At 40.3% G+C, this 14,537-nt stretch overlaps 1 protein-coding gene across 4 annotated transcripts in view; it reads left to right on the top strand.

Moving 5' to 3' along the window:
- Positions 1-14,537, top strand: part of glra1 (glycine receptor, alpha 1) — a 99,100-nt gene that overhangs the window by 16,951 nt on the left and 67,612 nt on the right. For all 4 annotated transcript variants that reach the window (XM_067518383.1, XM_067518381.1, XM_067518384.1 and 1 more), the window contains exon 2: positions 8,655-8,779. In XM_067518383.1, coding sequence (XP_067374484.1) covers positions 8,655-8,779 — 125 coding nt within the window. The remainder of the gene's footprint in view (positions 1-8,654; positions 8,780-14,537) is intronic.

The following is a 14,537-nucleotide window of genomic DNA, read 5'->3' as shown; positions in this document are numbered from 1 at the left end:
CTGGAGTCTTTGGTTCACAGCACAAGTATTTGTAGGCTGTTTTCTGCTGCTCATTTGTGAAGATGAGTGTTCATAATTGTAGGTTAAAAGTGGGTCATGGGACCTTCAATGTGGTACAAAAGATGTAAAGAGCTCTTAGTTTCACATATTAGGCACATTAGAAAAGAACACATTTCAATCTTTTCTTACCAGAGCCTGAGGAGCTAAAAGCCCAGCTAGATTTTGAATTACTGCAAGTCTTAAAGATCAAATCTGTTCCACCTGAGGGTTTAAAAAAAGAAAAAAAAGAAAAAAATCAATATCAGGTTTTTTATTAGTGGCGTAACGTGATAAAGTGCAGTGTTGGACTGTAGACACACGACCTTGTGTCCCCACGACAAGGACGGCCAGGGGGAAGTCTGCTGATGACACACAGGAGTCCCCACAAAAATGTACTATGGATTCAGCAAAGTGCTTTAGACAAGTTAACCCTGTCAGGGTCAAATTTTAATAGCTATAGACATGTTTATAAAATCAAAGTGGTATTATATATGTAATCTAAGTGTAGGACATGATGTGATCATGATGCTTATGATCGTGATGTCATAGATGAATTGATGACAATACTGTAAAAAAGACAAAGAAACAGACAAATAAAAGCCCCCCATTCCTCTTTTATTAGACCCCCAACAAGGGCTGGTAGAAATCATTTGTAGTCATTCTATGTCCAGTTTTGGTTGTTTTCTTTTTTTTGTTTTTAGGATCATTATGTGTATTTTCTAATAGTTTTTTGTGTCTTTTTATTGTTGTATCTTTTGTTTTTGTACATTTTCAATCATTTTGTGGCATTTTTACAGCTTTTAACGGACTTTAAAACCATATCATTCACCTGTTGTGGCTTGGCAGGGCCCCTTTGGTAATCCATCCATGGCTGAAAGACGGGAATTACAAACCCAGGCAGGGATATAATCATCCTTCTGTTCACTGTACCTGTCCTTAAAAAACCCTCCATCCTCTTTAGTCATTGTATTTCATGTAGTTTTTCTGAGCTTCTGTCATACAAGATCATTGTATCCTCACTGATTCACTGTCAAAACGGTTTCCGGCCTTTAACCCTGGGTTGAGCTGTATGTCAGCCATCTTTGTGTTTTGATTTGTTTTGTTTTTTTCTCAGAAGTTGGTGAATGTTTATGTATTTAAAATAATACAATTTAAAATTTTGTAAGGGCAAACAGTAAATGTAACTTTTTACGTGGGGACATTTAGTGCTTCTTTTGCTCCAACGTGACATCTCAGACACCCCTGGCTTGATTATGATGCACCTTTGACACACGTTGGCTCTGTGCATTGGCATTTAAGAAATGACAGGCTTACAGAATGTGAGGTCTGCAACTAAAGGTCAACATTTCAGACGTTAAAAGGCCACAAATATTTCAAAACCTTGATTTATCTTTGTTCTGATTGGTCTGAAGCATGTTTCGGCAGCATGTTCATTTGTTCTAAATTTAAAAATATACTTCAGTGGACTCCGACTGAATCATGATGAGGCAGACTGAGTCAAAATTCCTGGTAACTACAAGACTCTGTCATTTATTCCCTCAAACGGTGACTCTCTTGCCTCTGTGTGACTTATTGTGACTTCTTTTGCTAAAAGTGGTGCAGTCAGAGTAGAAAAATGGAGGTTTTAAACTTTAGAGAACAAAAAAGGACAATTACCATGTCGTAAATCAGTCACATTGAACAGACACACATAACAACATGTCAGCATCACTGTAACATTCATCAAAGCCATGGCAGCATTTATATCTGATGTTAACTTAAGCTTCTCATTTTGCTCATAAACATCATCAGTCACGATGGCTCTAATGTAATTATGTGTGTTATGATTTATGATCATTAACATCATCAGCATCACGGTCATCATTTAACGGAACAGACAGAGTAAGCAGAGCTGATCTGTCAGCTCTGGATGTCGTCGGAGACACTATCTATTAGAGTATATGTTAGAAGTTATCTGAGGGAAAAAAATCCGAAAATAACCACAATAAAATACTTGTTAAAGATAAAATATATACTGTAATTTTTTTCTAATGTATGTCATTTTTAGACTAATCAGTTTAGACTAATCAGTTCCTCCACAAAGCTACAATGTTTTGATTGCAACAATAGATGTAACTGACCCCATTAATTCTTTGTGACCTTACATTCATAAATGTAGGTAACACTAAAGTAGTGATGGGGGCTGCGATGTTTGTCAGTGGCAGCTACATAAAGCACCAAACCTTGTCTGTTTTTAGTAGTTTACTTATGAGCTGACTTTTTGTTGGTTAGAAAACATTAAAAACGAACAGGTAGCCTATGTTCTGCAGTTTTATGAAGTTTCCAGTTTTTGTTTCTGTTCTTCAGGGATCCTTCATGTGACTGAAACACCACAAAAGATAAAAAGGCATCATGTTTTTCATTTTACCGTATAGAATATACAGATTTAGGATCAAGCTTGAGCAATTCAAATGTTATCATGCCATAGAATAATGAGTCATCGGTCACTATCAGCACAGTTATGGTTTGGCCGGTCACCAGCAGACTTTTTATGTGCGTGAGGTGTAAAGAAAGTGGCCACATTTAGTGGTCATAGTAAATATGACAGCCTGTCCCAACGAGAGACACCAATTTGTCTGTCTTATATTGTGAATCAATGTTGAATCTTTTCCGAAGTCCAACATTGTTGTTTTGTGGCTAAATGCAACCAACCAATCTAACCAATATCACATCGTAATGACCTACTGATCAAGTGGCTGCGTGGCTTTAACTGCTCGTCCACGTTAGCCAGTTTGTAATGGGACGAGTTACATTACACCACGACATGGGAGCAACATAGAAGTTATCTCTACCAATGCTGGGACCTAACCTACTGTATGTCCTTGATCATAGCGTTTGGCTTCTTTTTCTCAGCATTATTATTATTCATAACGCATCGATAAATAACAGAAATAATGCCCCCGTGGTTGGAACACTCACTAAACGAATAAATGACATAAATGACAGTAGATTGTGATATATGATCATCTAATGCCATTTATCTAATGTGTTTTCAAGAGTATCATAAATATCTTCACTTATGATCATTAAAATGCCATCATTAGTGTGATTTATTGTCGTCAACATCATCAGCATCGGCGTTGACACCGTTTAGCGCCGTAAACAGACTCAGAGGTTGTACGGCTTGGTTCATCGTTGTGTGTGCGCACGCAGGGAAGCTCATGTATCTGCAGGCAGCCTGGCCAGCAACCTGACACGCAGGGTGACCCTAGCGGCCGGTGGCACCGGGGACTAAAACCAACTTCATTTGCTGCTTTCCTGCTCCTTTCCTCCTCTTCTTCATTTAGTCTTCTCTTTACACACACAGGATCCTCCTTCAGCCCACTTTGTGCCTTGAATGATTGGTTTTTTTAAGATTTTTCACTGATGAGGATGAGTTAATTAGTGCATGTGTTTGTGTGCATAAATGTGTATGTGTGTGTGTGTGTTCATTCAAAATAATTCGAATGAGATTAGAAGTAGGTCAGGAGCAGGGCAAAGATTTGGGTTAGAGTTTTAGGGATGATGATTGAGGTCATGGTTAGGAGCTGACAAATGTAGTATGTCCTCAACACGGGAAAGAAACTGGTGAGACAAGTGTGTGCGCGTGTGCATTTATGCGTAGCAGCTTGTACAAGTGTGTTTATTTACTTTAGTGTCATGCTTGTGTGTGTGTGTGTGTGTATGAATATCTCATAAGACAAGAACTAACAAGGTATTTGTCCCTTTTTTCTATTTTGCTTTCTGAGCACGGCTTCCCCATAATTCCTATTTTCACCCAGTGGACTGCGATTCTGATCAGCAGTTTCCTGATAAAGCGTCAGCACTGACTGCATTATGTGTTTATGAATTGCTAATGCCGCTATTTATCATGCTGTGCGACACAATTTACCATATTGAAAGTCACGGTTAGCGATTTTACATTTAGGAGGTGAAAATTTAAGCGCAATCGACTGTATCATCTGTCATTTTAATTCATGAGAGATTAATGTGGCGACGGCGCTCTCCTCCCCCGCACTCATCAGGAGTCACAACAAATGGATGAATAATCGACATTCACACTTTCACGTCAAACTCTGTGTTGCTCTGACAAAAGTCTCAAGTCTAAAAGCTCGAGCCGACAGAATCAAAAGTCGTGTTGTTCCACTCGGTGGCTTGGACTCAACGTTGTCAGGAAATCGGGAAACTGTTTTCAATCATTGATACCATGAGCTGAGACTGACTGCTGCTTCACTCGACGTCTGAGTGCTGCGAATTGAAAATGTTCCAGTGCAAAATGAATAATTCCTCAGAAACACATAACTTCGCTTCTCTCTTTGAAAGATGGACACCCAAATGAAACATGGATGTCGGGCTTTGAATCAAATTTTCATTCCTATTTAGACATTTTTATATGTCACGTTTAGATTCTAAACGGCAAAGGAAGAGACTGACTTCTTTTCCAGCTGAATTTAAAGTAGATATCTTGTAGCTTCCTTCCATGCTGATTTAGATTTCTTTACATTTGCAATAACATTTTCTCAAACCACAAGCCAGAAAATTGTGTCAACCCTGAGGCCTGATTTAACTTGAGTAAAATATTTAAACTTGACTTTTTCATGGCTTCTACGCTGCCGAATAAAACTGCATAAATAATGCATGACATGTTCAGAATATTTTATATTTCTCCAAAATTCCGCCTGAAATTCTTACAAAAAAATGTTTAAAAATCTAACATCTCTTCAAAAGTTCATTGAGCTCAGCAGGGTTTCAGGACTCAATCAGGAAAAAATCTTGCAATGAATTGGGCTGTTATCAGTTGTTATCAGCCCATAATTGTGCTTCATGCTATATTCTAGTAGGTAGATTCGGTACCATTTAACACTTTAATGGATCTGATCCAGTAGGTTGTTATCATGCAGTGTGGTGTCACCCACAATTATGGGTACAGTTACAAAAGGAACATGGAAGCTCCACGTGCAAAACGTATGTGATCAGATGGCTAATCGAAAAGCATAGCTTTGCAATTAAATGACATAAATAGTTTCAAAAATACTTTACAAATAATATCCAAATGAAACATAAATAAATAAATGTCCCACTATGTAGGGACAAGTGTGAGGAGTGTCTGCTTTCACATTGTCTGCTTTAAAAGTTCCATTAAAGTGTAGTGAAGCTGTGATTCTTTCTCAGGTTTTCAGGTTTGAACCCAACATGGCTTCTTAAATTATGCTGTAGTTAAGAAGAGGGCATGTAAAGAATGAGAAAGTAATGGCTTATTCAGGACACGATACTTTCACTCAAAGACTCAAGCTCACATTGTAAATAGGCTACCAAGTTCTTCCTTTGTCTTCTTGGTTACCAAAGCTCAATGTGAAGCTGTAGTCAAATGAAGTGGGTCAGTACAGCAACTTATTTATAGGCCAGATCACACTGCTGTCCACGCTCTTTCTGCAGGCGCAGCGAGAAATGATGCAATCAGATACAAACTGCACTACAAGTGGCTACTAATGTAGTTCCACTGTAAGGCCACGGGTCAGCTCAGTCCCCGCTCAGAGTCAAGTCACTGTCAGTTCACTTTTCAGTCTAGCTGAAGCAGCAGAGCGTTTCATTTTCCAATCCGACTTTGTACATGGAAACCAACGGTTAAAAGCAACATCGATAACCGATAATCCGCGATTTCACTTACACAACTCAAAGTGAGTCCTGTGTCTAGTTGCAAGTCACGGTAAAGAAAATGCTGATTACATGTGACTGTTGCAACAACAACGGTTGTCACACACCGGACTCAAAGCCCTGTCTCCTTTGTGAAAGCCCTGCGTTTTGTGAGACTAAATTTCTAAGTTCTACAGCTGCTGATATTACAGGTCACTGTCATGCACTATGGTATGTCTGACCTTTGTACAGACACGCACAAAAACTACATTTAGCCACAGCGTTTTCTCGGTTAGGGTTAGAGGAAGAGTGTGGGTTAGGGCAAAATAGACCAGTGACCTAAAACACTGCAACAGGAACCAAACTCTGGTCTCCAATTGGAAAGTCCTGTGTTTTAACACACTGGTGTGAATCTTATCATGCTCATAGTTGATTTACCAGGTAAACAGCATTTATTCTGGCTCTAATTTATTCTCAAGTATGTCGTGTTTTTTTTTTTTTTTTCTTCTCATGTTTATTGTGGACATAATTTGAAACAAGATATAGCATCAGGTAATCAGGTATAGTGTTTGTGTGTAGTGTAATTGACTTTTAGCTCCAGAGTCATTGTGTGTCTTTGGTCTTAAGGCCATGCTGGTGGATTTGACATTAGGCATTAGAGAGCATCTAATGAGCATGATGGGCTTAATAAGGCTCAGACGTTAACTGTGTACCACAACCCTATTGTAAAATCAATGTGGCCAGCTGGTTAATTTAATTAATGCATTAGTTTGAAAAAACACCTGAGGAAAAGGAGTGTGTGTGTGTGTGTGTGTGTGTGTGTGTGTGTGTGTGTGTGTGTGTAATAACCTCTAATTCAATACATTCCAGTCAGTGTGTACTGTAAAAGTTCACTTTTAATTATTCCATTTTTAATCAAATTAGGTAGAACTAAATTAAATTACTGCTAAATGAGGATAAATGAATCCTATCTGAAGTCGTGGTGCAGACAGGCCCTGCCTATTGCAAATTGCATGCTGGGATACACTCCAGGACCAAAGCAATATAAAGAGTGGACTTAGTTTTCCACATTCCACATATTAATACACATATAAAAACTGTATTTAAATTGAATCCCATGTTAGAATAACATACATTATATTGAGAGTCTCCCATTTAAATCATGGCCTATGCACCAGGTGTCCTTGAGCCAGACACACAGGACTAACTCCCCCGGTGCCACCTGGGGCCGCCCACTGCTCCCTCCAGCAGGATGGAATAAATGCAACGATTGAATGTCCTTGTAACATGTATGTGTCCCCAATGACAACAAGAAAGCATCTGTTCTATTACTCTGGGGAAAAGAATCAATTTATTACGAGCTGTATTTTCCCTGCTGCATTTTAGAGCTACAGGAAACTTTTGAGAAATAATTTGGGGATTTTGTAAATGCAATCATGGATCATTTGTATCTTTTTATCCTCTGTTGCTCGGCCTATTATCGATACAGTATGAAACACATCAAATCAAGCCAGAATTATACTTGTAAAATCCTATTCTGACTTCAGCACAGAGCTGATTTTGGAGCGACATCCACGGGTGTTAAAGAAGCAGCAGCAATTGCAGACGAGCGTCAGCAAAAACAGCAGTGCATGGTAGTCAGTTCATTTTTGTTTGTTACGTGTCCTTATGACAAAATGTGTTTTGATGTGGGGCCCTGTGGTCAGGACAGAGACACATCAGCAGTGCCTTTATTTTCTCTCCTAGTGTACGTAACTAAAACCAGTTGGTCACGGTTAGGCCGAGATTATTTGGGGGGAAAACAACACTTGCTCTTACAGATGTAGGGATGCAAACACTGCTGTATCGTGTAAAAAGGCCCCTGCATGCTTCTTATTCTTTGCACACCCATCTGTTCACTCTGTCTCTGCAACTTTATGCAGTGCTAGACAGTCATCGTTCTTCTCTTGTTCTTGTTTCTATTGAAATACAATAGTGAGGTTGCATACCACACAGCAAGGGGTCGGGGTTATTGTTATAAACAGATGGAACATGTTGAATGCTGAAGTTGTTGAAACATGATTGGTTGAACTTTTTAGTTACTGCAGTCCAGGGTCAGGTAGGTAGTTAGTGATGTTCTGGTTTTCAGAGATTGACTCTGACAAAAGTTACGTGGAACAAGATAGAGCGAAATGTTAAATACATAACTACATAGCATAACATTGTTAACTGCAAATAGTCATAAACAAATACGAATACGCAGTAAGAGTGAGGGTCAAACTACATCCTTTGCATGAATAATCTGCCTGGTTGCATCTGCTACAAAATTCTATTGTGACAAAATATATGAAACCACCATAAATGTACACAACAAAATTGTCTTTGCTTATAGTAGTATTTGATTTCAGCTTCAGTATTGGTCTGTTGTTTTTATTCTGAAAGTCCTACAGCAGGTACCAACTACCTTATGGCAGGGGGTTGGACCTGGGGGTGGTGGCCAATCACACTTTGGTGGTGGCCACTGCCCCCTTAGGACAGCAGCCCTTTAGCTCTGCCTCTGCCTTGACTTCCACACTCGTCTTTCACTTTCTGTATCGGATTTATATTCATTTAAAACTCATTTAAGTCATGTTTTGTCCCGTCCTCTGAGCCAAGTTGGGGGATTGTCCCAGATAAATCTGCAGGTGATTTGTCTGACCGTCCGCCACTACTCTTATAACTGTTGTTCCACAACTTGACATTGCCTCTAATTTAAAGTTATTGCCAAAGTTTAATGAAAACTTCAATCTAAAAGGTAAAGGGGCATAGATGAGCATCCATGTCTATTGTTTTCCACAAACGGTTTATGTGTAAGTGCTTCTCCAATGCTTTGAATGAGAAACCGATCCAAAGAAGGCCGATGTATTATGACTCTAATCTAATCTTGCATCTAACTTTCCGCTTGTCGAAAGCTCTCTGACTAATTCTATCTTTATCTCCTCCAGTTTGGCAGCATCAAAAGAAGCTGCGGCACGGAAAGCTGCCTCCCCAATGCCGCCCTCAGAGTTCCTGGACAAACTCATGGGCAAAGTTTCGGGTTACGATGCCAGAATCCGACCGAATTTCAAAGGTAGGAGTTGCCACCAAGACACAGTCGGATAAGATGGGAATGTAGCCAAATGTTACCCCGAAACGTCCCGGTACTGTGTTGTCTCTACATTTTGTTACCTACTTCAAATGCCTTTGTCAAGGGTTTAGCCAACATTATCACCAAGAAAGGTTTGTATTCATTAGTTGGATTTGAAAGAAGAAAACAGCATTTATCCATTAATGTTGGTAAAGTCTGCTGCTCTCTGTTCAATCATCTCATTGTTTTTGTTTGTTCTTAATTTGTCAATTTCTTCATTTGTCCATTGCAGTGTGGAACAAAGGTAATTCTGCTCATTGCCAAACATGCTAAAGAAAGAATTAGGATGTTACGGCCTCCAAACCTAATTTCCTGTTTATTAATGAACCCTGTCACTCCACCTTGACTCCTGATTAGACTGTAAAATTAATTATTTTAGGAACTCAACCATAGTTGCCATAGTGCTAGTTGGCTACATTCCTTGGTATCCACACACTATCCTGAATGCTTGTTTTGGTGGTCAAGGTAATGTGCCTCTCTCCCACCAGCGTGCTACTTCAATATTATGATGATGATGATGATGATGATGAGAATATAATCTTTAGTGACCTTTCCCTGAATGGAAGCTCCCATAAAGACGCATGTCAGAGGTTTCTACGGTAAACTCTCCCATTAGGACGCACATTCTGGAAATTGATTCATTTGTATGACACTGGTGAACTGGGGCGACCCTCCACATTCATTAAAGTGTATGACTAATGCATCCGGTTTTAATAAATCATACATCTTTCCAAAAAAAAAAAAAAAAAAAGATATATTCCAAGCCTAACTGGAACAGGCAGAAATCCCAGTGCACAATCACAAAACTGGTTAATAGGATAAAGTGTTATGTTTTAGCCTTGTTGCATGTTAAACACTCCCTTAACTAGTGTTTCCAAAATGGATGCGAGTCATTTCTGTTGCCGTATATTTAGTTAATCTGGTTATTTCTGTATCTTAAGTGTACAAAATATTAGTACCCCTGCCATCCTCCACCTTTCAATGTGTACATCTCCCCTCTAATCCAATCCAAGTGGTAAAATCCATTTTACATTTTTATTAGATGACACTACTATACCTGCGTTCTTTACATCCAAGATAACTTACGAGTGCAGGTTTACTGTCGAGACACGTTGATCCTTGACTTATTAAAATCAGAGCAGTTTTGTCTGGCAAATAACATTTAAGTAAAGATTAGTAGCGATGTAGGTTTTGTAGCGACAATATGTGTATGTGTCAAGTTTCTACTTCATGTACTTTGGCTTCACTCGCTTATTCAAATCTAACACCTTCATACGCTGCTGCTCGGCTTTTGGCAAATCCAACTAGTCAACAGTGAGGCTTAGACGTTACAGAGGCCTCACAATGGTCCTGCAAACCTCCACTTTTGGATGTGGCAAAACCTGGAAGGTTGCTGCACGGTATCTGATTACTAAGCACAGCACTGCCAGCATTGTGCACGGGTTGCAAGTCTCTCCATATATTGACTGTGCATTGTCTTCTTCATCTCTAAAGCCGATATAATAGGTGAAATTAAAAGGTGTCCTAATATTTTTTACACTCCACACACACACTGTATCAGAGTGCTAGACTGTGCAGCAGTGAAGCACAACGTATGTTTTTGAATGCTGGCATGAAGCTTTTTTTTTTTTTTTGCTGAGACCATAATGGTAAAACCTATTATATGGTGATCTTGTGGAATATCTAAGCTCATGAAAGATAGAATTGGGAGAGGTGGAGGGGTTTTACACTGAATAAGTGTGTATTATTAAACCTGCCGTGACTGAAGACAGCTGGAACAGCTCATCCGTCCTGACCTGCCAAGAATTTGTTGGGGTGTTTTGTCAGTTGAGACTCAATTTTGGAAACCATTTCATATTTTTTTAAACGCAATTTCACCTTAGCTCAGGTTGGCAAAAATCCAATGTGACTTACTGAGTCCATTTACTACTGCATTGACCTTTACAGAGGGATTTAAACAGGCTGACAAGGCAGTTTTTTTTATTTGTACCTTTTGTGTTTTAGACCCTGGTCTAATGCAAAAAAAAAAAAAAAAGGAAAGAAATTAAGGTAAATGCAGATGAAAAGACTCGATCAATTTGTTAGACATACAGAGAATAACAGAAATTCACCAAACAGAATTTCAACACAGAAATCGTCTTTTTGTCCTGTCGGCTTATTTTGCGAGTCACCACAGCGGATCATTTGTCCACATGTTGATTAGGCACAGTTTAAATGTGCGTAATAGTTTATTTAATTTTCTTTTTTGAATAAACCTAACAATGATGAAAATATACATTGAGGAGGATGAGGATATGTAAAAGCCAATTGTGTCAGGGGCCATCGTTAGCAGTCTCTGTCATGGCTGTCAGGACGACAGACTGGCATAGTGTGAGCTCTCCAACTTGCTCATTTATGCTTTTTTTTTTTTTGTGTGTGTGTGTGTGTGTGTGAGTGTGTGTGTGTTACATTGCACCATACATTCATGGAATAAACAGCTTGACAGCTCTGCTCCTTAATAAACTCGAGGGGGAAAAAATCACAAGGAAGTCAGGGGGGAGGCAAAACGAAGGATTGGACTTATGCAACAGTTGCTTCTTAGTAAACTGATGCAGTAGTAGTTGTAGAAATAATGTGAATAATGCAGTTCGGATTTTACGATATAAATAAATATATTTTACCTGAAACACACCTTTTAGTTTTAGGCTTACAACTTAGTGATTGAGCTAGTTTGCTACCTAGATCGCTAAAACAGAAATTCTGTTACATCTCCCACTTGGCATAAAGAATTGCATAAGTGTCAACCAATCAGGCCACAAACATGCTACCAGGGCACCAACACAAGCAGTTGAAAATCAATCACATACTATAATTACTATGGTGAATATGCTAAGGCAGCTATGTGGTGTCTTTACGCCCGATTGAACTCATTTTACTACAATTAAATTGTAACATCACAATTGGCCGTGCGGTCACAACATTCCATCGTGTTCTACAACACTGCTAAAAGCCGTGCCGGTTCTAGAACACGATGGATTGTTGGGATGTTTGGACCTGTAGACGGTGAAAGGTACTGGAATGTGGTCAGAAGGCACAATGTTACAGTCACTAGATGGTAAAAGCATAACAGTGCTAGTTATTGGTAATTCAAGATGACGATTTGCTCTTCTCTTCCACCTGCACAATTTACTCACACGCACCTCATCAAATTAGCACTGGCCCTGCACATTTTGCCGTGCAGCAACAGTAATGGGAGGGATGGGGAGGGAAACGAGGGAGGGAAGAAATGAGACGCGCCTGAAGCTATGACTGTGCCAGCACGGGGAGGAAATTACACCAGTCGTGGCCGGGGGTCCACTCCATGGGCAAAAAGCTTCCAATTGATTTAGCAGGTTGCTCCATGGGAAAGGGAGGGCGAGCAAACACTCCTGACACATTCGGGACAAGTCATTTATACTCCATGAGTGCATCTGTACCTTCTTTCTCTTATCTGGTTATCTCATTTATTTCTGTTCATTTTTTTAAATTCTCAGCTCCTCCATCCGTCTTTCATGCACCTGGCTCATATTTTGATACCTTTCTTTATTACTTGCTGCTCATCGATTGTACAGTTTCTTTCCTCTACCTTTCCTGTCCTCCTCTTTCTCGACATTTTCTTAATCATCACCTACTTCGTTTCCTATAAATCCTTTCCCAAACATTGTCCTCTTCTTATTTATTTTGGAGCTGCCATCTCCCTTTGCCACACACAGTTCTTTGTTTTACTGTTTTTACTTCCCAACCTTTTTCTTCAATTTCCATTTTTCTCTTGAATGGTTGAAAGCCCCGATCATTAATACAATCACCCCATGAATCTTCCCTCCTCCTCTCTCTATTGACCTCCCCTTCCCTGCTTCTTCCCTCTACTCTTTTCCTCAGGCCTCCTCAGTAGGCGTATTGCCTAAAACCGTGAAAATAATTTTTTTGAAAGAAAGAAAGCTGAACAGTTCTTCAGCGGGAAAGGGACACGACAGAAGAACGAAATTATCAGGCCTTTCCGACCTTCTAGCCTTGGATGGGGTTTTATAAACGTGAGATCGAACCCGTGAGGAAAAGGCGTATTTGTGTGATTCCTCTCGTGTCCTGTTGTGTGTGTGTGTACGCACACTTGATGAATGGCACGGACTACAGCTGTGACTCCCCGCTCCCTCTCTGCCATAACCTTGTCCTACCTCATCACTCAAGATGAGCGGCAACGAGGACGACGGCCGCGAGTGAGCTTCTGATTAGTAGCGAAGACGCCTATCCATTGCTCACCCCCACCCTGCCCCCTCTCACCTCCTTTCCCCCCTGCAAGACAGGAATTGGTGAAAAGACCCCGAACGCATCCGTAAACTCAAACTGGATGTGCACCACAGTTGTGCAAGTTTACTGTCCTTGAGCAGGTTTCCATCTTTAGCTCTCTTGAACAGCTCGGCGTTGCCTCTGTGAATACGATCCTTTTATTTCACGCTGCTCCCATGGTTGGTTTGGCAAAGCTCCCTGCTTCTCTCTGCTCTTACATCCCAGGGATGATTAGTGTAAAAGCCCTCAGCTAAAAAATCACAGCTATGTCACTTTGTTTTCCAGCTAAAGGAACCGTTTTTTTTCCTTGAGTAAATATACGTCCTGCAGTGCATTTACACATTTGCCTTCCTCTTCTCTCCTCCTCCTCTTCCTCAGTTGCTCCACAGCTGTAGTATTTCTTACCACAGAAAGATACACTACTATACATACGCTATACTGCACTTGTGTTGTACTGCGTCCTCTCTGCTCCTCTATGCACTTCTTTTTCTCTTAGCCAGGGTTGAACGTGCCCAGGTTGGACTGTAGTTATTAGCTGTCGGAGCTTGACGTTCATTTGGCATTATCAGCACTTGTTTAATGACTACTTAATGGGATTAATGGGCATAAGGTAATGAGTGTGGGATGGAAGAATGGCCGCAAGAGGGAAAAAAAAAATGGATGGTTGAAGGCAGGAAAGAAAGAGGGAGGAAGGTGGTATTACAAATGGCTAACTGACTTGCAGGGATTTGCTTGCGACTGGAAAAAACCTGCAGAGGGCAGAAGTGCAGTCCAGGAGCTCACATACACAGAATGTTTTCCATTAGCTTATTGCCAGAATTTTAATGCTGAACACAGATCCCAGTGGGCTTCAGTAGTGCTCAGTTAGGTAGAACACTTGCAGCAGACATGAATAAGCAGCTCTGAGATACAAACCGGAAAATCTACCCTATTCTCCTCCTCTTTATTTTCCCGAGAGTTACTTTCAACCATAGGGCAAATACAGGAATGTGCCTAGAGTGACGGGGCATTCTGGCCTCGTGGCTCTTTTAGCATTCTAGGTAAAAGCCACATCGCTTCCAAGCCTGGAAATTTGGATGGGGCCTGATTTGCACAGAGGGAGGAATTTTAATGTTGTCGCAGAGGTGACTCTCCCCTGAGTTATGACAAAAATATTGATCACGCTTCAACGTCTAGCGAGGGGAGGCATAACGGCAAGGGCAGCGAAGAGAGGAATATCAAATAGGGTAACGGTAAATGGAAGCCAAAGTGACTGAAAGGCCAAGGGAAGGATGGGAGAGAGGACTGGTTAAATGAGAAGGAGCAAGGATAGTTGCACAACTGAAAGCTAAAATAAAATGATCAAACTGCTAATTGGAGCAATGTAAAACTGTTATCAGAATAAGTAAAATGAGCCTCC

This window comes from Channa argus, chromosome 10 (genome assembly GCF_033026475.1).
Source record: "Channa argus isolate prfri chromosome 10, Channa argus male v1.0, whole genome shotgun sequence".
Classification (NCBI taxonomy): domain Eukaryota; kingdom Metazoa; phylum Chordata; class Actinopteri; order Anabantiformes; family Channidae; genus Channa; species Channa argus.
This window is presented reverse-complemented; position numbering and strand designations above follow the sequence as displayed.